General features: G+C 44.9%; 1 protein-coding gene across 5 annotated transcripts in view; it reads left to right on the forward strand.

The window, feature by feature from the left end:
- The first annotated feature begins 6,938 nt into the window (after positions 1-6,938).
- Positions 6,939-23,874, forward strand: part of serac1 (serine active site containing 1) — a 523,253-nt gene continuing 506,317 nt past the window's right edge. For all 5 annotated transcript variants that reach the window (XM_068044720.1, XM_068044721.1, XM_068044722.1 and 2 more), the window contains exons 1-3: positions 6,939-7,099; positions 13,818-13,854; positions 17,905-18,041. In XM_068044720.1, coding sequence (XP_067900821.1) covers positions 6,955-7,099; positions 13,818-13,854; positions 17,905-18,041 — 319 coding nt within the window. In that variant the 5' untranslated portion in view covers positions 6,939-6,954. The remainder of the gene's footprint in view (positions 7,100-13,817; positions 13,855-17,904; positions 18,042-23,874) is intronic.

Here is a 23,874-nt window from a genome sequence, read left to right on the forward strand (position 1 = left end):
CAAAGTAGTCCCCGACTGAAACTTCAACCACCTGGCCGGGCTCATTCCCCAACACCAGGTCCAGTATGGCCCCTTCCCGAGTTGGACTATTTACATACTGCTCTAGAAAACCCTCCTGGATGCTCCTTACAAATTCTGCTCCATCTAGGCCTCTAACACTAAGTGAATCCCAGTCAACGTTGGGAAAATTAAAATCTCCTATCACCACCACCCTGTTGCTCCTACATCTTTCCATAATCTGTTTACATATTTGTACCTCTATCTCACGCTCGCTGTTGGGAGGCCTGTAGTACAGCCCCAACATTGTTAGCGCACCCTTCCTATTTCTGAGTTCTGCCCATATTGCCTCACTGCTCGAGTCCTCCATAGTGCCCTCCTTCAGCACAGCTGTGATATCCTCTTTGACCAGTAATGCAACTCCTCCACCCCTTTTACCTCCCTCTCTATCCCGCTTGAAGCATCGATATCCTGGGATATTTAGTTGCCAATCATGCCCTTCATAACTTTGTAAACCTCTATCATGTCGCCCCTCTACCTCCGTCATTCCAGTGAAAACAATCCGAGTTTTTCCAACCACTCCTCATAGCTAATGCCCTCCAGACCAGGCAACATCCTGGTAAACCTCCTCTGTACCCTCTCCAAAGCCTCCACGTCCTTCTGGTAGTGTGGCGACCAGAATTGCACGCAATATTCTAAGTGTGGCTGAACTAAGGTTCTTGAGCATGACTTTCCAATTTTTATACTCTATGCCCCGACCGATGAAGGCAAGCATGCCGTATGCCTTCTTGACTACCTTAACTGTCTTCTATGACCGGGCCAGTTCTGTATCCATCTTGCCAGCTCACCTCTGACCCCGTGTTACTTCACCTTTTGTACCAGTCTGCCATGAGGGACCTTGTCAAAGGCTTTTCTGGAGTCCATATGGATAACATCCATTGCCCTTTCTTCATGAATCATCTTTGTCACTTCCTCAAAAAACCCGATCAAGTTATGTGTATATTTAGAGATACAGCACTGAAACAAGCCCTTCGGCCCACCGAGTCTGTGCCGACCAGCAACCACCCATTTATACTAACCCTGCAGCAATCCCATATTTCCTACCTGTACTAGGGGCAATTTACAATGGCCAATTTACAATGGCCAATTTACCTATCAACCTGCAAGTCTTTGGCTGTGGGAGGAAACCGGAGCACCCGGCGAAAACCCACACAGTCACGGGGAGAACTTGCAAACTCCGCACAGGAAGTACCCAGAATCGAACCCGGATCCCTGGAGCTGTGAGGCTGCTGTGCGAACCACTGCGCCAGTGTGCCACCTGTAAGTTTTTTTTTTGGAACATTACAGCGCAGTACAGGCCCTTCGGCCCTCGATGTTGCGCCGACCTGTGAAACCATCTGACCTACACTATTCCATTTTCATCCATATGTCTATCCAATGACCACTTCAATGCCCTTAAAGTTGGCGAGTCTACTACTGTTGCAGGCAGGGCGTTCCACGCCCCTACTACTCTCTGAGTAAAGAAACTACCTCTAATATCTGTCCTCTATCTATCACCCCTCAACTTAAAGCTATGTCCCCTCGTGTTTGCCATCACCATCCGAGGAAAAAGACTCTCACTATCCACCCTATCTAACCCTCTGATTATCTTATCTGTCTCTATTAAGTCACCTCTCCTCCTCCTCCTCTCCAACGAAAACAACCTCAAGTCCCTCAGCCTTTCCTCGTAAGTCCTTCCCTCCATACCAGGCAACATCCTAGTAAATCTCCTCTGCACCCTTTCCAAAGCTTCCACATCCTTCCTATGATGCGGTGACCAGAACTGCATGCAGTACTCCAGGTGCGGTCTCACCAGAGTTTTGTACAGCTGCAGCATGACCTCGTGGCTCCGAAACTCGATCCCCCTACTAATAAAAGCTAACACACCATATGCCTTCTTAACAGCCCTATTAACCTGGGTAGCAACTTTCAGGGATTTATGTACCTGGACACCAAGATCTCTCTGTTCATCTACACTACCAAGAATCTTCCCATTAGCCCAGTACTCTGCATTCCTGTTACTCCTTCCAAAGTGAATCACCTCACACTTTTCCGCATTAAACTCCATTTGCCATCTCTCAGCCCAGCTCTGCAGCCTATCTATGCCCCTCTGTACCCTACAACATCCTTCGGCACTATCCACAACTCCACCGACCTTCGTGTCATCCGCAAATTTACTAACCCACCCTTCTACACCCTCTTCCAGATCATTTATAAAAATGACAAACAGCAGTGGCCCCAAAACAGATCCTTGCGGTACACCACTAGTAACTAAACTCCAGGATGAACATTTGCCATCAACCACCACCGTCTTCTTTCAGCTAGCCAATTTCTGATCCAAAGCTCTAAATCACCTTCAACCCCATACTTCCGTATTTTCTGCAATAGCCTACCATGGGGAACCTTATCAAACGTCTTACTGAAATCCATATAGACCACATCCACTGCTTTACCCTCATCCACCTGTTTGGTCACCTTCTCGAAAAACTCAATAAGGTTTGTGAGGCACAACTTACCCTTCACAAAACCGTGCTGACTATCGCTAATGAACTTACTCTTTTCAAGATGATTTCTAAATCCTGTCTCTTATAACCCTTTCCAACATTTTACCCACAACCGAAGTAAGGCTCACAGGTCTATAATTACCAGGGCTGTCTCTACTCCCCTTCTTGAACAAGGGGACAACATTTGCTATCCTCCAGTCTTCCGGCACTATTCCTGTCGACAATGATGACATAGAGATCAAGGACAAAGGCTCTGCAATCTCCTCCCTGGCTTCCCAGAGAAGTTATTTAGACACGACCTCCCTTTTACAAAACCATGCTGCCTCTCCCTAATAAGTTCATTTGTTTCCAGATGGGAGTAAAGCCTGTCCCGAAGAATCCTCTCTAATAATTTCCCTACCACTGACGTAAGACTCACCGGCCTATAATTTCCTGGATTATCCTTGCCACCCTTCTTAAACAAAGGCACAGCATTGGCTATTCTCCAGTCCTCTGGGACCTCACCTGTAGCCAATGAGGATGCAAAGATTTCTGTCAAGGCCCCAGCAATTTCTTCCCTTGCTCCCTCAGTATTCTGGGGTAGATCCCATCAGGCCCTGGCGACTTATCTACCTTAATGCTTTTGTACCAGTCTATTACAAGGAATTGCCAGGCCCCTAGCCGGAAAGACACTTTTTCTCACTAGCAGACAGTGTGGGAACAGTGGCGCAGTGGTTAGCACCGAAGCCTCACAGCTCCAGCAACCCGGGTTCAATTCTGGGTACTGTCTGTGTGGAGTTTGCAAGTTCTCCCTGTGTCTGCGTGGGTTTCCTCCGGGTGCTCCGGTTTCCTCCCACATGTCAAAGACTTGCAGGTTGATAGGTAAATTGGCCATTAGCAATTGCCCCTAGTATAGGTAGGTGGCAGGGAAATACAGGGACAGGTGGGGATGTGGTAGGAATATGGAATTAGTGTAGGATTAGTATAAATGGGTGGTTGATGGTCGGTACAGACTCGGTGGGCCGAAGGGCCTGTTTCAGTGCTGTATCTTTAAATAAAATAAAGCCTGTTTGTGCTCACCTTTTTATGTTATGATTGGAAAGCAGTGAACAAGGATTCACCAAGGGGGAGTTAAAAACACAGTTTGTTTAAAAATAAAACCCTGTTATAGTAAGACCAGGTGAAGGCTGAAAGGGAACCACGAGACCTCTTTCTCACCTGGTCGTAACAATGGTAACCCCGTAAGATGTTGATAGTGAAGGATTCAGTGATCGTAATGCCATTGAATGTCAAGGGGAGGTGGTCAGATTATCTCTTGGTACAGATGGTCATTGCCTGGCGCTTGTGTGGCGCAAATGTTACTTGCCAGTTATCAGCCCAAGCCTGGATATTGTCCAGGTCCTGCTGAAAATCTACACGGACTGCTTCAGTATTTGAGTCTTCGAAAATGGTGCTGAACATTGTGCAATCATCAGCGATCATCCCCACTTCTGACCTTATGATTGAAGGAAGGTCATTGATGAAGCAGCTGAAGATGGTTGGGCCTCGGACACTACCCTGAAGAACTCCTGCAGTGATTTTCTGGGCTTGAGATGATTGACCTCCAACTACTACAACCATCTTCCTTTGTGCTAGGTACGACTCCAACCAGCGGAGAGTTTCCCCCGATTCCCATTGACTCCAATTTTGCTCGGGCTCCTTGATGCCATACTTTGTCAAATGCTGCCTGTGTCAAGGGCAGTCACTCTCACCTCACCTCAGGAGTTCAGCTCTTTTGTCCATGTTTGAACCAAGGCTGTAATGAGGTCAGGAGCTGAGTGGCCCTGGTGGAACCCAAACTGAGCGTCACTGAGCAAGTTATTGCTCAGCAAGTGCCGCTTGATAGCACTGTCGATGACACCTTCCATCACTTTACTGATGATTGAGAGTAAACTGATGGGGCAGAATTGGCCGGGTTGGATTTGTCCTGCTTTTTGTGTACAGGGCATACCTGGGCAATTTTCCACATTGCCAGGTAGATGCCAGTGTTGTAGCTGTACTGGAACAGCTTGGCTAGGGACGCAGTACTATTGCTGGAATGTTGTCAGGGCCCATAGCCTTTGCAGTATCCAGTGCCCTCAGTTGTTGCTTGATATCGTGCTGAGTTAATCGAATTGGCTGAAGACTGGCATTTGTGATGCTGGGGACTTCAGGTGGAGGCAGAGTTGGATCATCCACTCAGCACTTCTGGCTGAAGACTGTTGCAAATGCTTCAGCCTTATCTTTTGCACTGATGTGCAGGGCTCCCCCATCATTGAGGATGGGGATATTTGTGGAACCACCTCCTCCTGTCAGTTGTTTAATTGGCCATCACCATTCATTATTGGATGTGACAGGATTGCAGAGCTTGAATATGATCCCTTGGTTATGGGATAGCTTAGTTCTATCCATCACATGCTGCTTCTGTTGTTTGGCATGCAAGTAGTCCTGGATTGTAGTCTCACCAGGTTGACACTTCATTTTGAGGTATGCCTGGTGCTGCTCCTGGCATGCCCTCCTGCACTCTTCATTGAACCAAGGTTGATCCCCTGGCTTTGTGCTAATGGTAGAGTGGGGGATATGCCAGGCCATGAGGTTACAGATTGTAGCTTAATACAATTCTGCTGCTGCTGATGGCCCACAGCGCCTCATGGATGCCCAGTTTTGCATTGCTAGATCTGTTCAAAATCTATCCCATTAGCACGGTGGTAGTGCCACACATGATGGAGGGTATTCTCAATGTGAAGACGGGACTTGGTGTCCAGAAGGATTGTGCAGTGGTCACTCCTACCAATATTGGTCATGGACAGATGCATCTGCGGCAGCCAGATTGGCGAGGGCGAGGTCAAATAGGTTTTTCCCTCTTGTTGGTTCCCTTACCACCTGCCGCAGACCCTGTCTCGCAGCTATGTCCTTTAGGACTCGGCCAGCTCGGTCAGTAGTGGTGCTACCGAGCCATTCTTGGGAATGGACATTGAAGTCCCCCACCCTTGCTACCCTCAGTGCTTCCTCCAAGTCATGTTCAACATGGAGGAGTACTGGTTCATCAGCTGAGGGGGGGGGGGGGGGCGGTTTCCAAATGCCTCCTTGGCTTCACCCCTCCCTATCTCTGTACCCTCCTCCAGTCCTAAACTCTCAGATCTCTGCACTCCTCCAAATCTGACCTCTTTAACCTGAGTAGTTTAATTGTGCCACTATTGGTGTCAGTGCTTTTCGCCCCTAAGCTCTGGAATTCCCTTCCTCAACCTCGCTATCCTCCTTTCAGGCACTAGAACCTAATTATTGACCAAGCTTTTGGACATCTGTACTAATATCTCCTTATGTGGCTGGGTATCAAATTTTGTTTGCCCATATTTCTGTGAAGCACCTTGGCACGTTACAGGCAATATATAAATGTTCTGAAGAAGGGTCACTGACCCGAAACGTTAACTCTGCTTCTCTCCACAGATGCTGCCAGACCTGCTGAGTATTTCCAGCATTTCTTGTTTTTATTTCAGATTTCCAGCATCTGCAGTATTTGGCTTTTATATAAATGCAAGCTGTTGTTGATTCTGTCTGCAGAAATTAAAGAAAAAGTTTATTTGGATCGAAGGACAAGAGTGTCACAATGTTGCTGAAATACATCCAATAATTGAAAAACAATCTCTACTCAGTGCCATTCCTGTTTGTATACACTTTTAGGCGGTTACGGATCAACATCAATAGCGAAACCCACCATCATCAAGGTAATGTTAAAGATGTGTCACTTAAAATCTAAAATTAGTTATTTTGAGATGACTGCATTTGTTGAAAACGCTACCGCTAGGGGGCGCTGTTGTGGCACATGCGCAAATGCAGCATTGCGATAAAATGCCCGATGAAACAACTTCTTCCACTTCCAGAAACTTGCGCCGAAGCTTTAACGCATGCGTGAATATCAGAAGGTTGACGCATGCGTGAATACCCATTGGCATTGCATAAAGCGCATGCGCAGATGCCGACCAGGCGCGTTGCCCAAAGAAGCAGATGTCACGCGATTTCGTAATCGGCGCATGTGCTAACCAGTCCTGGCAAGCCAGAACGCAGCGCATGCGCAGAGAGCAGGAGACCGTCTGCGCATATGCGCACATCGGCGCAGCCTGATGACGTTAGTGGCGAGCTGCGTTGTCAGGAATCACTTTGTTTTGGGATAGAAGGAAATGAATGCATTTCAGGTGATAAAATCTCTCTAAAACTGTGAGTTTAGTTCGGAAGGAAAAGGTATCTCTTATTTTCAGCTACTTCAGCCACTAACTTGCAGCCTTTGGGCCTAACGCCTCTTTCTCTTCAATGACCTCTGCATCCATTTTCCACCAATAGGAATGCCGTATCTCTGTACTGGGAATAATGCCGTCACCTGCATGCTTACGCAGTTGAGGGCACGCTGCATTACGTTCTTATGGCTTACGTCTGTGAGGAAGCTGTGGAGCGGACGTTGAGTTTGCAGCGTTCTGTTGTGTTGATGGCGCGCTGGATCTGCTGCTTCAGGGGTCTGGCTATGACAGGCTCTGCCGCGAAAGGCTTCAGTACCTGGAGGCACCTCAGTAAGAGAGACTTGTTCGCTTTGTTTACTGTTTTTTAGTGGACCTGATTTGGGATTTTGTAGTAAAACAGTTGTGTGGGGCTTGATACGTAATTGACATTTAATTTGGAAAGGTTAGACATTTCTAAAAAGCAGTCTGCCACTCCACAGGGAGTTGCCACGGAGGTCACGCCGAAATGTGATGTTTAAACTGACAGGAAGTAAATGTGATTCTTTTAAAGGAAGTGAGCGTTATTGGCAAGGTTTGTAAGTGTTGCATCAACACTGCATTTATATAGCGCCTTATACTTAGTAAAATGCTTTAAGATGCTTCACAGGAGGGTAATCAGGTTAGAATTGGCTAATTAGCTAATGAGAAGTTTTGCCATCCTTGAGAGAGGAGGCATTCTTGCCCCTATTGAACCTGGCATCATCTAGAATGCAGTACTGAGATGAGTTTAAAAAGTTATCAGGGCATTGGAACTCCTGGTAATTTCGTAATCAAAATGGACCATGTTTTAACTATTCAGTGAATATGGATGCTGCCATTGGATACCATCAGCCCTCTTGACCAGGAGCAGGTCACAAGAGTCTGAGATTGGTAGCTGCAGTTTAACTGCAGCCTGAATACTTCTGAGGGCATAATGTATTCCAGCTGTTTTCACATTCTTTCTTTTTTTAAACTGTTCAAGATGTCACAAGTCATTTGGATATTTTCTCAGATTTCCTTTTCTCCTTTTATTTGATTTTTCTGTCTTGCAAACATAGAATTTGCAGCACAAAGGTAGTGCATTTGACCCATTGTGTCTGTGCCAATCAAAAAAAGTGCTATCCAGTCTAATTCCACTTTCCAGTCCTTGGTCTTTAGCCCCGCAGGTGACTGGACTTCAAATGCATATCCAAATATTTTTTAAATACAATGATAATTTCTGCCTCAACCATCCTTTCAGGCAGTGTGTTCCAGACCCCAACCATCTTCTGGGTGAAAAAAAAATCTCCCCAACTCCCCTCTAATCCTTCTGGCAATTACATTAATTCTGTGCCCTGGTTATTCATCTCTCTGGTAAGGGAAATCGGTCCTTCCCATCCACTCTGTCTTGACCGTTGATAATTTTATACACCTCAATTAAATCTCTCTTCAGTCTCCTCTGTTCCAAAGAAAACAACTGTAGCCTGTCCAATCTTTCCTCATAGCTAAAAATCTCCATTCCTGGCAACATCCTCATAAATATGTTCTGTACCTTCTCTAGTGCAATCACATCCTTTCTATAATGCGGTGACCAGAACCGTAAGCAGTTCTCTAGCTGTGGCCTAACCCGTGTTTCATACAGCTTTAGCATAACCTCCTGCTTTTCTATTCCGTGTCTCGGCTAATAAAGGAAAGTCTCCTGTATGCCGCCTTAACCACCTTATCTACCTGTCCTGCTACCTTCAAGGATATGTGGACATGAACTCCAAAGTTCCTCTGTTCCTCCTACACTTCTCAGTATCCTGCTATTTGTTGTGTATTTCCTTGCCTTATTTTCCTTCCCCAAATCTTTTGCCTCATGCTTCTCCGGATTGAATTCCACTTGCCACTTTTCTGCCCACCAGACTTCCTCACTAACAACCACATGACCAATTTTGTATCATCTACAAATTTAAGTCGAAATCATTAACGTGTACCACGAAAAGCAACGAACATGATACTGGACCCTCTGAAACCCAATTGGAAACAGCCTTAGTCACAAAACCACCCATCCACCAATTACCCTTTGCTTCCTACCATTGAGCCAATTTTTGATTCAACTTGCCACTTTTGGATCCCGTGGGCTCTTATGTTTGTGATAATGTGGCACCTTGTCAAAAGCCTTGCTAAGATCCATGTAGATTACATCAAATGCACTACCTTCATTAACCCTCCTTGTACCCCCACAAAAAATTCAAGGAAGTTAGTTAGTGGGTGGAGGTAGTGGAATGGCTTGCCATAATCTTCCAATCTTCCCTAGATATATAGGGGTAGGTGCCTGAGGATTAGAAAGTGACAAATGTGACCTCCTTGTTCCAGAAAAGGTGTGAGGAAGTTTGTAGTAACTACAGGCCAGTCATTTTAACATCAGTGGTGGGTAAGGTTTTAGAAACAATAATCAGGGACTAAATCAACAGGCCCGTGGAGAGGTTTGAGTTAATTAGAAGAGCCAACAAAGATTTGTAAAAGGCAGATTGTGTTTGACTAATCTAGTTTATTTTTTTAATGAAGGAACAGAGAAGGTTGATGAAGGGAATACAGTGGATGTTGTCTACAGGGATATTAAGGAAGCGTTTGACATAGTACCACATAAAAGTCTGGTTAACAAAATTGAGGATCATGCAATAGGAGAGTCAGTGTCAGCTTGGATATGGATAAAAAAAAATCTTAGGGACTGAAAAGAGTAATTTGTGGTTGTTTTTCAGACTGGAGGATGGTAGACAGTGGTGTTTCCAAAAGGTCAGTGCTAGGGCTACTGCTTCTTGTGATGTTGTGTGTGTGTATTATAGATATACATATATGCCTTGGATGTTGGAGTACAGAGTAAAATTTCAAAATTTGCCGATGATACCAATCCACTGCAATGAGAAATAGATGGGCTAGCAGGATGGGCAGACAAGTTGCAGATGGAATTTAATACAGAGGAATGTCAGGCACAAGGGCTATGGAGAGGCAATACAGGCTTAATGGCACAGTTCTGAAGAGTGTGCAGGAACAGAAGGACCCGATGGTTCATTTGCACAGATCTTTGAAGGTGGCAGAACATATTGAGAGAGTAGGTCGCAAAGCAGGTGGGATCCTGGGTTTCATAAATAGAGTTATTTAATATAAAAGCAGAGAAGTTATACAGAACCTTTTATAAAGCTCTGGTTAGGCGACAACTAAAGTATTGCATTCTGTTCTGGTCATCACACCTGAGGAAAGAGGTGAAAGTCCTTGAGAAGGTGCAGAGGAGATTTGCCAGAATGGTTCCAGGGATCAGGACATTGAGCTACAAGGTTAGGTTGGAGCAGCTAAGGTTGCTTTCCTTGGCACAGAGGAGGTTGAGATCTGATCGAGGTGTGCCAGATTATTACAGGTGTAGATAAGGTAGAGGAAGAAAAGCTGTTTCCATTAGCTGATGGTATAAGGACTAATAGACATAGATTTAACGTTTGGAGCAAGAGATGCCACATGGTATGTGAGGAAGAAATTTTTTATCAGTGAGTGATAGTCAGCTAGAACTTGCTGCCTACATGGGTAGTGGAAGTGGAGACGAAGAATGATTTCAAAAAGGAAATTGGATCAGCACTTGAACTAAATAAAATTTCAGGGCTGCAGGGATAGAGCAGGGGCATGGGCCTGACTGCATTGCTCTGCAGAGAGCCGGCACGAACTTGATGGGTCGAATGGCCTTTTTCTGTGCCATTATTGCTCTATCCTTGGATATTAAGTGCCCAGTCCTCACCATTTTTAATGTAATCTAAAAACAGAAAATCCTGGAAACACTCAGCAGGTCTGGCAGAAGAGTTAACATTTCGGGTCTGTGACCCTTTATCAGAGGTCCGTACCGCAACTTTTGTCTCATTCTCTTCCCCCTACAGAATATTCTGTACCTCTCTGTGATGTCCTTTGCCCTGGTACCAGGGAGGTGGCACACTATGGCGGTTACAAAAACGCCTGTCTCTTCCCCCAACTGTGAAATGTCCTATGATGACTGCTTTTCTACTCTTTGCTGTTCCCCTCTGTGCAATCCCTTGCCCATTGGTGCCATGGCCTGGACTGCACTACTTCAAGGTGTCATCACTACCAACAGTCTCCAATGCTGAGTGGCATATACTCCGAAAGACTCCTGTATCTCCTGTCTCTTTCTACTCTTCCGGATGACCACCTGAACTCTTATTGTCTGTGGGCTGACCATTTTATGGAACGTACGATCCAGGAAACTCGCATCCTTCCTGATGCTCTGAAGTGACTCCAGCTTTCCCTCAAGCTCAGAAACTCTGGGCTTGAGCTGAAGTAGCTGGAGACACTTCCTACACACATCATCCCCCAAGGCACGTAAAATGATCTGAAGGTTCCACATGGCACAGGAATTACAATGCCTGGCCATGACCTAAAAAAATCTCTTCCCTTTTTTAGAATCTAGTTGGTGCCTTGTTTAAACTATTAATTTTAATTAATACCTCTAGGCCTGCTCTGTGCTAATATTAATTCACGAACTGTTAGACTTGCCCTACTTGTGCTGCTGATACTTGTAGTTTTTTTTAAACCTTGCTCCCTGATGCTCATGCTCACTCTGCCCTGCTGCTCATCCCTGAAATCCTCCAGCTATGTGGTCCTCCTCTTGGGGCTCTCTGCACAACCAATCACCTACCTGCTGTCCTGTGGCAACACTCTTTGATTTTTTGTTGTTGGTTTTTTCTCACAGTGCACATGACTTTTCCTTAACAAATCCATGCTAACTGTACTTGATTAATCCACGCCTTTCTAAATATCTTTCTTTAAGTACTCCAGTGCAACATTCCCAGGTCAGGTGGGCATGCAAGTGACTTAGACCCAGGACTTTGGCCAATTACATAGCAACGGTGTGAATGTGGGAGGCGTGAAGGGTGTCTTCCCTTTGATATTCAGATCCTGGAGTCTAAATTCCACCAGTGATTCAGCTGTGGTTACCAATCCTTCACGGGAGGTTTTTTCATATTCACTCTGGCATGGCCAGCTGTTATTATCTAATCCTAATTGTCCTCAAGAAAGTGGTGGTGAGCCACCTTCTTGGACTGCTGCTGTCCATGTGGCATAGGTGCATCCACATTGCTGTTGGGAAGGGATTTCCAGGATTTTCATCCAGTGACAGTGAAGGAATGACAATATAGTTCAAATTCAGGATGGTGTGTCACTTGGAGTGGAACTTGCAAGTGGTGCCCATGCATCTGCTACCCTTGTCCTTCTGGGTGATAGACATTGTGGGTTTGGAAGGTGCCTTCACATGAGCCTTGGCAACTTGCTGCACTGCATCTTGTAGATGGCACACACTGCTGCACTGTGCGCCGGTGGTGGAGGGAGTAAATGTTTAAGGTGGTGGATGAGCACTCATCAAGCAGGCTGTTTTGTCCTGGATGGTGCCAAGCTTGTTTTTGGAGCTGCACTCATCCAGGCAAGTATTTCGTCACACTCCTGGCTTGTGCTTTTAGATGGCGGGCAAGTTTTCAGGGGTCAGACGATGAGTGAGTCGCTGCAGAATTCCCAGGCTTTGACCTGCTCTTGTAACTACAGTATTTATGTGGCTGGTCCAGTTCAGTTTCTGGTCAATGGTAACCCGTAGGATGTTGATGCAGGGGAATTCAGGCATGGTTGAAAGTCAAGGGGAAATCATTAGATTCTCTCTTGTTGGAAATGGTCATTGCCTGGCACTTGTGTGGCACAAATGTTCCTTGCCACGTATCAGCCCAAGCCTGCATGTTGTCCAGGTCATGCTGCAAGTGAGCGCAAGTTGCTTCAGTATCTGAGGAGTTACAAATGGTACTGAACACTGGCCAATCATCAGTGAACATCTCCACTTCTGACCTTGGGTTGGAGGGAAGGTCATTGATGAAGCAGCTGAAGATGGTTGGGCCTACCCTGAGTACCTCCTGCAGCGATGTCCTGGGCTGAGATGATTGGCTTCCAACAACCACAGCCATCTTCCTTTGTGCTAGGTATGTCTCCAACCAACGCAGAGTTTTCCCCCGATTCCTATTGACTTCAACTTTGCTAGGCTTCCTTGGTGCCATACTTCGTTAAATACTGCCTTGATATCAAGGGCAGTCAGTCTCCCCTCATCTGTGGAATTCATGCTCTTTGGTCTATGTTTGGACGAAGGCTGTAATGAGGTCTGGAGCCGAGTGCCCCTGGCAGAACTTAAACTGAGCATCAGTGAACAGGTTATTCCTGAGTAAGTATCGCTTGATAGCACTGTCCATGACACAATGCACAAATTTGAATCTTATGACCCTGTGGAACAGAGAATTAAGATATAAAAACATTACAATTTAAAAAAAACAGAATTTTGATATTAGTTGCATGAAACTTGAGAATTTGTCTTGCCACACAAGCCACAGAGAAAGACTGCACTCATAATATAAGAGCTGTCCCACTATGATGTCGACCCTGTTGCATTGATTGAGGCCAGGCTCTCTCTGGAGGGACAACTGGTGGAAGGTGGTATTCGTCATATCTTGTACATGTAGACTGATGAATTACTGCACACTACTGGTTGTAGTTGCTATTAAGTTGAATATTCTATCAAAAAGTATCAATAAATGAACATTGACAAGAAACAGGGAATACAACTCTGTTGAAGTGAAATCACAACACAAAAATGGTAGTGATGTGGTTCAAGATAGGTTACTGAAATGAAAAATCAATGATGGGACAATAAAACAATAAAATGCATCCCTTTGCAGTCCAGAATGACACAGATCACTTGTTGAAGATTGTGGATAGTGTTACCCTTGTCACCTGCAAGTCTGGGGTCATGCACAGATGATGCCAGCTACTTCAGGAACTGTTGAACAGTTCATCCATCATTAAGGCTGAAGCAGATAGATCAGCCCTGTATTAGCAAACTTTCCACTTCTCTGAAATCAGATTTATTCTCTTCACAATACAGATTGTGCTTATCTGCTTAATTCATGACCTGACGACAGCACTCCTCTCCTGAATTTAACATACTTAACATTCTAAAATTCTTTTTTTCTAACTATTTTGACAGGAAAAATTGGAAAATATGCTGGACCTGTTATTGTGGGGTAAGTAGCATGTTTTAGAATGGTCACTTAGCCATGTTTGAAGTTTTTTTATTCATTCTTGGGAAGTGAGTGTCACTGGCAAGGCCAGCGTTTATTGCCAAACCCTAATTGCCCTTGAGAAGTTGGTGGTGAGTCGCTGCCTTGAACCTCTGCAGTCCATATTGTGTAGGTAGTTCCACATTGCTGTCAGGGAGAGAATTCCAGGACTCAACCCAGCGACAGTGAAGGAACGGCGATATATTTCAAAGTCAGGGTGGTGTGTGTCTTGGAGGGGAACTTGCAGGTGGTGATGTTCCCAGGTATCTGCTGCCCTGTCCATCTAGGCGGTAGAGTTTGTGGGGTTTGGAAGACGCAGTCGAAGGAGGCTTGGCGAGTTGCTGCAGTGCATCTTTTAGATGGTACACACTGCTTCCACTGTGCGCCAATGGTGGAGGGAGTGAATGTTTATGGATGGGGTGCTGATCAAGTGGTTGCTTTGTCCTAGAAGGTCATAAAGCCATTTACGGCACAGAAGGAGGCCTTTCGGCTCATCAAGTCCATGCTGGTTCTCCATGGAGCTCTGCAGTCAGTTTCACTCCCCGGCTTGATCTCCATAGCCTTGCAAGTCTATTTCCCTCAGGTGGCCATCCAACATCCTCTTGAAGTCATTGATTTTATTTTTATTTATTTTATTTAGAGATACAGCACTGAAACAGGCCCTTCGGCCCACCGAGTCTGTGCCGACCAAGAACCACCCATTTATACTAACCCGACAGTAATCCCATATTCCCTACCACCTACCTACACTAGGGGTAATTTACAATGGCCAATTTACCTATCACCTGCAAGTCTTTGGCGGTGGGAGGAAACCGGAGCACCCAGCGAAAACCCACGCGGTCACAGGGAGAACTTGCAAACTCCGCACAGGCAGTACCCAGAATTGAACCCAGGTCCCTGGAGCTGTGAGGCTGCGGTGCTAACCACTGCTTCCACCACCCTTGTGTCATAGAGTTATACAGCACAGCAACAGGCCCTTTGGCCCATCGTGTCTGTGCCGGCTATCAAGCACCTATCTATTTTCCATTTTCCAGCACACGTAGCCTTGTATGGTATGGTGTTTCAAGTGCTCATCTAAATACTTCTTGAATGTTGTGAGGGTTCCTGCCTCTACCACCCCTTCAGGTAGTGTGTTCCAGATTCCAACCACTCTCTGGGTGAAAAAATGTTTCCTCGGGTTGTATTCCCTGTAGCTTAAGGGCTGATTTGATCCAAGTTTTCAGGATATCAAGGGGAGCGGATTGGGTAGACAGAGAGAAACAATCTCTGCTGGTTGGGGAGTCCAGGACTAGGGGGCAGTGTGTTGAGCTTCTTGAGTGTTGTTGGAGCTGCACTCATCTAGACATTTGGAGAGTATGCCATCACACTCCTGATTTGTGCCTTGTAGATGGTTGACAGGCTTTGGCGAGTCAGGAGGTTAGTTACTCACTGTAGAATTCCCAGCCTTTGACCTGCTCTTCTAGCCGCAATGTTTATATGTCTGGTCCAGTTAATTTTTTGGTGAATGGTAACTGTCAGGATGTTGATGCTGGGGTATTCAGTGATCGTAATGATGTTGAATGTCAAGGGGAGGTGGTTAGATTCTCTCTTGTTGGAGATGGTCTTTGCCTGGCACTTTGGTGGCATAAATGTTAATTGCCACTTATCAGCCCACGTCTGAATGTTGTCCAGGCCATGTTTCATGCGAGCAAGGACTGCTTTAGTACATGAGTTGATAATGATAATGAATAATGTGCAGTCATAAGCAAACATCCCCACTTCTGACCCAATGTTGGAGGGAGGGAGAGCTGAAGTTGGTCGGGCCTAGGACACTACCCTGAGGAACTCCTGCAGTGAGGTTCTGGGGCTGAGATGATTGGTCTCCAACAACCACAACCATTTTCCTTTGTGGTAGGTATGACTCCAACTAGTGGAGAGTTTTCCTCCTAATTCCCATTGACTTCAATCTTGCTCGGGCTCCTTGATGCCACACTTGGTGAAATGCTGCTTTCAATATTTAGGGAGGACAGGCAAAAAGGGAAAGGAGGTGAGTAGCATTGTTAGTGAAAGAGGGAGGATGTTAGCTTAGAGAATCCTGATGTGGAATCCGTATGGGCGGAGCTAAGAAAAACCATGGGGCAGAAAACATTGGTGGGGGTTGTATATAGACCCCAAACAGCAGTGGTGATGTAGAGGATGGCATTAAACAGGAAATTAGAGACGCATGCAATAAGGGTGCAACTGTAAGTATGGGTGAATTTAATCTACATAGAGATTGGGGCAAACCAAATTAGCAATAATACTGTAGAGGAGGAATTCTTGGAGTGCGTATGTGATGGTTTTTGGACCAATATGTTGAGGAACCAACGAGAGGACAGGCCATCCTCGACTGGGTATTGTGTAATGAGAAAGGATTAGTTGTGCGGGGTCCCTTGAGGAAGAGCAACCATAACATGATAGAATTCTTCATTAAGATGGAGAGTGAGAGTTGATTCCGAGACGAGGGTCCTGAATCTAAATAAAGGAAACTATGAAGGTATGAGGTGCGAGTTGGCTATGATAGATTGGGGAACGTTACTTAAAGGGTTGACAGTGGATAGGCAATGGCTAGCATTTAAAGAGCGCATGGATGAATTACAACAATTGTTCATTCCTGTCTGGCGCAAAAATAAAACAGGAAGGGTGGCTCAACTGTGGCTCACAAAAGAAATTAGGGATAGTATTAGATCCAAGGAGGAGAAATATAAAATGGCCAGAACAAGCAGCAAACCTGAAGATTGGGAGCAGTTTAGAATTCAGCAAAGGAGGACAAAGGGATTGATTAAGAAGGGGAAAATAGAGTATGAGGGTAAGCTTGCAGAGAACATAAAAACTGACTGTAAAAGCTTCTATAGTTATGTGAAGAGAAGATTAGTGAAGACAAATGTGGGTCCCTTACAGTCAGAAACGGGGGAATTTATAATGGGGAACAAAGAAATGGCAAACCAATTAAATACAACTTTGATTCTGTCTTCACAAAGGAGGACACAAATTACCTCCCAGAAATGTTGGGGAACATAGGGTCTACTGAGAAAGAGGAACTGTATGAAATCAGTATTAGTAGGGAAATGGTGTTAGGGAAATTCATGGGATTGAAGGCCGATAAATCCCCAGGGCCTGATAATGTACATCCCAGAGTACATAAGGAAGTGGCCCTGGAAATAGTAGATGCATTGTTGGTCATTTTTCAAAATTCTATAGACTCTGGAACAGTTCCAATGGATTGGAGGGTAGTTAATGTACCCCCATTATCTAAAAAAAGGAGGTAGAGAGAAAACAGGGAATTATAGACCTGTTAGCCTGACATCAGTAGTGGGATTAACGGATACGGGAGAAAGCGGCAACAGGTTACTGAGTTTGGATGATCAGCCATGATCGTATTGAATGGCGGTGCAGGCTCAAAGGGCTGAATGGCCTACTCCTCCTATTTTTCTATGTTTCTATGTCAAGGGCAGTCACTCGCACTACTTTTGTCCATGTTTGCACCAAGGCTGCATTGATGTCTGGAGCTGAGTGACCCTGGTGGAGCCCAAACTGACCATCGGTGAGCAGGTTATTGCTGAGTAATAGCTGCTTGATAGCACTGTCAGTGACACCCTCCACTACTTTGATGAGGACTGATGGGGCAGTAATTGGCCAGATTGGATTTGTTCTGATTTTTGTGGACTGGACATATCTGGGCAATTTTTTACATTGTGATGCCAGTGTTATAGTTGTATTGGTGGGGCAGCAAGTTCTGGAGCACTACATATCTGAAGTATATAGAACTCAAGTGTGCAGTGATTGATTTGGGCCTGGCTCATCAAACACTGATGGACGTTTCTAGTTTGCTGTATTTCGGAGAACATAAATAAGCTCACAGAAAGTTAACATGTCGGTACGGCAAGCAATTACAAAGGGATTGGAGGATAAGAGTAAACCTTGAAAAGAGTGACCTTGAAAATTTTTTTGCAGTTTGTTGACGTGAATTAATCTGTCTTTTCTTGCCTACTTTAGAGGCTGCATATATATTACCTATGAAATCCTGGCACTGGGAGAAAATGCGACTCTTGACACTCAGGCTGTAGAACAAGAGAAGCTGAAATCATATATCTATGTGCCCAACATTTCACTAGAACAACAAGGATTGGAGCGTGAGTCCTACCATTTACATTAAGTTCCCTCTGTTTTTAAAGATGGGGTCTTATTTGTGTATGGATGAACCCTCTTCATACTGATATACTTCCAGGGGCTCCCTAACTTCTGAATTACAGCATCACACATCCACAAAGAACAAAGAAAATTACAGCACAGGAACAGGCCCTTTGGCCCTCCAAGCCTACGCCGATCCAAATCCTCTATCTAAACATGACGCCTATTTTCTAAGGGTCTGTATCTCTTTACTTCCTGCCCATTCATGTATCTGTCTAGATACATCTTAAAAGACGCTATCGTGCCCGCGTCTACCACCTCCGCTGGCAATGCGTTCCAGGCACCCACCACCCTCTGTGTAAAGAACTTTCCACGCATATCCCCCCTAAACTTTTCCCCTTTCACTTTGAACTCGTGTCCCCTTGTAATTGAATCCCCCACTCTGGGGGAAAAAGCTTCTTGCTATCCACCCTGTCTATACCTCTCATGATTTTGTACACCTCAATCAGGTCCCCCCTCAACCTCCGTCTTTCTAATGAAAATAATCCTAACCTACTCAACCTCCATAGCTAGCGCCCTCCATACCAGGCAACATCCTGGTGAACCTCCTCTTCACCCTCTCCAAAGCATCCACATCCTTTTGGTAATGTGGCGACCAGAACTGCACGCAGTATTCCAAATGTGGCCGAACCAAAGTCTTATACAACTGTAACATGACCTGCCAACTCTTGTACTCAATACCCCGTCCGATGAAGGAAAGCATGCCGTATGCCTTCTTGACCACTCTATTGACCTGCGTTGCCACCTTCAGGGAACAATGGACCTGAACACCCAAATCTCTCTGCACATCAATTTTCCCCAGGACTTTTCCATTTACTGTATAGTTCACTGTTGAATTGGATCTTCCAAAATGCATCACCTCGCATTTGCCCTGATTGAACTCCATCTGCCATTTCTCTGCCCAACTCTCCAATCTATCTATATTCTGCTGTATTCTCTGATAGTCCCCTTCACCATCTGCTAATCCACCAACCTTAGTGTCGTCTGCAAACTTGCTAATCAGACCACCTATACTTTCCTCCAAATCATTTATGTATATCACAAACAACAGTGGTCCCAGCACGGATCCCTGTGGAACACCACTGGTCACACGTCTCCATTTCTCCACAGGAATATAGTGCTGTCATTATATATTACAGCAATAGAAGGTTGTCAACAAATGTGGAAGTTAGATTATATCAAGGATCCCATGGTTCTTCTTGAGCATTCCAAAGGCTGAGGGAGCCTAGATTATGTTCTACAATACCTGCAGAATATAGAGAGCAATGGGTAGTCTGCACGTAACCATGATTACACAAGTGGAAAGTGGCTAGGGTTTCCAGGCCAATTCAGATAGTTTTAAAAAAGATATTGTGGAGGTTGTTAGAAATATCTTGCTTTGAGGTTTTGGTTGGTTTGGCTTGAAGATGTGATATTATAGTTGTGGTAGATATGTGGTTCTGGAAGTGCAATGAATGAATGAAACTCATCTATCTGAGAACAAACTAATATTTGGCTCAAGTAAATGCTCATTTGGAGTCATTTAATGAGATCCTATTTTAATTTACTACACCACACTAGCGCTGGTAAGTTTTTAATACAAAATCTACTATATATATATATATATGTGCTTACCCGTGCTAAAGACTGTGACGTTAGTAAAAGTACTTACACATGTTAGAGAATGCAAGAACGATGGTGACTGATTCGATCAGGGCAAAAGAAAAGATAGGAGGCGATATATTGGTTAATACCCAAACAAGGGCGTAGGATTGTGGTTCGTGGTTAACTTGCGCCCGTTAACTGCGATCGGTTTGTGCTGACTGCTGCTTTAAATGTTTGCTGTGTGCAGACAGTGCTATCTGTGCTATGGCTGCTTGCGTTAACAGGGGACCTGATATTACAAGGGTCAACCTGCACCTCTTAAAGGGAAGGTGCATTGTGGCTGCAAGAAGTAGTTGGAGTCCTTCAAAAGTGAATGTATGCTTTGATACTTTGAGGAATGTCTGCACATGTGAGAGAGCATGCACCATGGCTTTTTGACAATACACTGGAGGTCATGGTGCAAGATGTGGAAAGGAGAGATATTGAGCAAGAAATTCAATCCTGTAGCACTGCTACACAATTGCTCAATTCTTCGGGGGCTGGCAACACTGTGAGCCATTACCTGTGGTGTTCATCATTGATATGTGTGCATGCAGCTGCACCCCTGTGTGCTCCCAAACACGTGAAAACAGCACGATTCTTGTGTCACACAGCCCATCTGGCTGATGTGACACTCGGGTAACAAAATTGGACAACACAGATCCTGGTAACACCTATGTTGTCCACTCTTTTTTTTAAAAAAAAAAGCGCGAAGCAGAAAATGGGTGGTGCAGCAACGTTATTTAAAGGTACAGGTAGCCTGATTGCACGTAAGTAAACTTGATGGAACTTTTTCCACTGAAAACTGTCTGAAAGTAGTTAGTTGGGAATGTTTTTGGAGCCGTTTTGGTGCATTTGCCATAGAGTGTTGCTGTACCCTTATAGGGATGGCAGAGGAATAAGTGACATGCAGGACACAGGCTGCATGAGGTATGGGTGCAGCAGTAACAGTGCCTCTGGGTCTGTGACATCACAGTGAGATCGAGCAGACATTGCAAAGAAGGCAACCTCTGTGCCATACCCAACATGGCTCCTACCTGCTCCTCGATAGTGACAGGAGTCTGTCTGGCAGGCCAGCCAAAGCACCCAGCATCTCAATGTGCATGTCCATTCTGCACTGTCAATTTCAGTTTTTGTCAGTTTCATAGAATCATAGAAAGTTTAAGGCACAGAAAGAGGCCACTTGGCCCATTGTGTCTATGCCGGCCGAACAACGATCCACCTATTCTAATCGCACATTCCAGCATTTGGTCCATAGCCCTGCAGCTTATGGCACTTGAAATGCGGCATAGTGGCGCAGTGGTTAGCACCGCAGCCTCACAGCTCCAGCAACCCGAGTTCAATTCTGGGTACTGCCTGTGTGGAGTTTGCAAGTTCTCCGTGTCTGCGTGGGTTTCCTCCGGGTGCTCCGGTTTCCTCCCACATGCCAAAGACTTGCAGGTTGATAGGTTAATTGGCCATTATAAATTGCCCCTAGTATAGGTAGGTGGTAGGGACAGGTGGGGATGTGGTAGGAATATGGGATTAGTGTAGGATTAGTATAAATGGGTGGTTGATGGTTGGCACAGACTCGGTGGGCCGAAGGGCCTGTTTCAGTGCTGTATCTCTAAAAACTAAAAAAAAACTAAATCCAGACTCCTTTTGAATGAGTTGAGGGTCTCTGCCTCAACTACCCTTTCAGGCATTGAGTTCCAGACCCCCCCACCACCCTCGGGGTGAAAAAGTTTTTTCTCATCTCCCCTCTAATTTTTCTACCAATCACTTTAAACCTATGACCCCTAGTCAGTGACCTCTCTGCTAAGGTGAATAGACCCTTCACCTCCACTCTATCCAGGTCCCTCAAAATTTTGTACATTTCAATCAGATCTCCCCTCAGCCTTCTCTGTTCCAGGGCGAACAACCCCAGCCTATCCAATCTTTCGTCATAGCTGCATTTTTCCAGTCCTGGCAACATCATTGTAAATCTCCTCTGTATCCTCTCTAGTGCAGTTACATTCTTTCTGTAATGAGGGGACCAGACTGCACACAGTACTCAAGTTGTGGTCTAACCAATGCGTTATACAGTTCCATCATAACCTTCCTGCTCTTATAGAATATAACTCAGCTAATAAAGGAAAGGATTCCATATGCCTTCTTAACCACCTTATTGACCTGTCCTGCGACTTTCAGAGATCTGTGGACATTCACTCCAACGTTCCTCGCTTCCTCTACACTTCTCTGTTTTCCCATTAATCGTGTAATCCCTTGCCTTTAATTGACCTCCCCAAATGCATCACCTCACACTTCTCCAAGTTGAATTCCATTTGCCAATTTTCTGTCCATCTGACCAGACCATCAATATCTTCCTCGCTGTCTACCACATGGCCAGTCTTGCTGTCATTTTGTGATCATGCCCCTACATTTACATCCAAATCGTTAATATACACCACAAAAAGCTGGGGACCCAGTACTGAGCCTTGTGGAACGCCACTGGAAACAGCCCACACAATGGGTGGTTGTTGGTCGGCACAGACTCGGTGGGCCGAAGGGCCTGTTTCAGTGCTGTATCTCTAAAACAAAAACAATTAGCCTTTGTTTCCTGCCACTAAGCCAATTTTGTATCCACCTTGCTGCATTTTGCTGGATCCCATGGGATTTTATTTTTTTAACCAATCTGCCATGTGGAACCTTGTCAAAAGCTTTGCTAAAATCCATGTAGACCACATCAACTGCACTACCCTCATCTATCTTCCTTGTTACTACTTCAAAAAAATTTGATCAAGTTGGTCAAACAAGATCTTCCCTTAACACATCCATGCTGACTGTGCCTTTCTAAGTGACAGTTTATCCTGTGTCTCAGAATAGATTCCAATAATTTGCCCACTATTGAGGTTAGGCTGACTGGCCTGTAATTATTCGGTCTATCCTTCATTCCCTTTTTAAACAGAGGGACAACATTAGCAATTCTCCAATCCTCTGGCATCACACCTCTATCCAGTGAGACTGGAAAATGATGGTCAGACCCTCTGCTATTTCCTGTCTTGCTTCTTTTAACAGCCTAGGATACATTTCATCTGGCCCAGGTGATTTATCAACTTTCAAGGATGCTAATTCCATTAATATTTCCTCTCTCCCTATATTTATCACATCCAATACTTCACACCCTTCCTCCTTAACTACAATATCTGTATTGTCCCCCTCTCTTGTGAAGACAAACACAAAGTATTCATTAAGAACCATACCAATATCTTCCGCTCCTGCACATAGGTTACCTTTTTGGTCTTTTATGGGCCCTACTGTTTTCTTAGTTATCCTCTTACTCTTAATGTCTTGATAAAACATCTTTGGGTTCACCTTGATTTTGCTTGCAAATATTCTTTCATGCTGTCTCTTAGCTTTCCTAATTTCCTTTTTGATTTCACCCCTCCACTTTCTATACTCCTTTCGGCTTTCTGTAGTATTGAGTTCCAGGTGTCAGACATGAGCTTTTCTTTTCTGCCTCATCTTACCCTGTAGGCTGCTTGACGTCCATGGGGCTCTCGATTTGACCGTCTCGCCCTTTTTCTTTGTGGGAACATGTTTACTCTAAACCCCTTGAATCTCCCCTTTGAAATCCTCCCACTGTTCTGCCACTGATTTACCTTCAACTAGCTGTTTCCAGCCCACTTTCGCTCAATCGCTCCTCAGTTTAGTAAAATTGGCTTTGCCCAATTGAGAACTCTAACTCCTGTTCTATCTCTGTCCTTTTCCATAATTATATTAAAACTGACTGAATTATGATCACTACCACTAAAATGCTCTCCCACTGCCACTCCTTCCACCTGCCCATCTTAATTTCCTAAAACTAAGTCTAAAACTGCACCCTCTCTCGTTGGACTTGCTACATACTGTGCAAAAATGTTCTCCTGAATGCAGCTCAAGAATTCTGCTCCCTCAATTCATTTCACACAAACTATCCCAGTTAATATTGGGGTAATTAAAATCCCCAACTATTACTACCCTATTGTTCTTGCACTTCTCTGAGATTTGCCTACATATTTGCTCTTCTATCTCCCTCTGACTGTTTGGGGGTTGTTAGTACACTCCTAGCAGTGTGATTGCCCTTTTTTTCTTCTTTAACTCAATCCATATGGCCTCATTTGATGAACCTTTCAACATATCATCCCTCCTCAA

The sequence above is a fragment of the Heterodontus francisci genome, chromosome 13 (assembly GCF_036365525.1).
Source record: "Heterodontus francisci isolate sHetFra1 chromosome 13, sHetFra1.hap1, whole genome shotgun sequence".
NCBI classification, from domain to species: Eukaryota; Metazoa; Chordata; class Chondrichthyes; order Heterodontiformes; family Heterodontidae; genus Heterodontus; species Heterodontus francisci.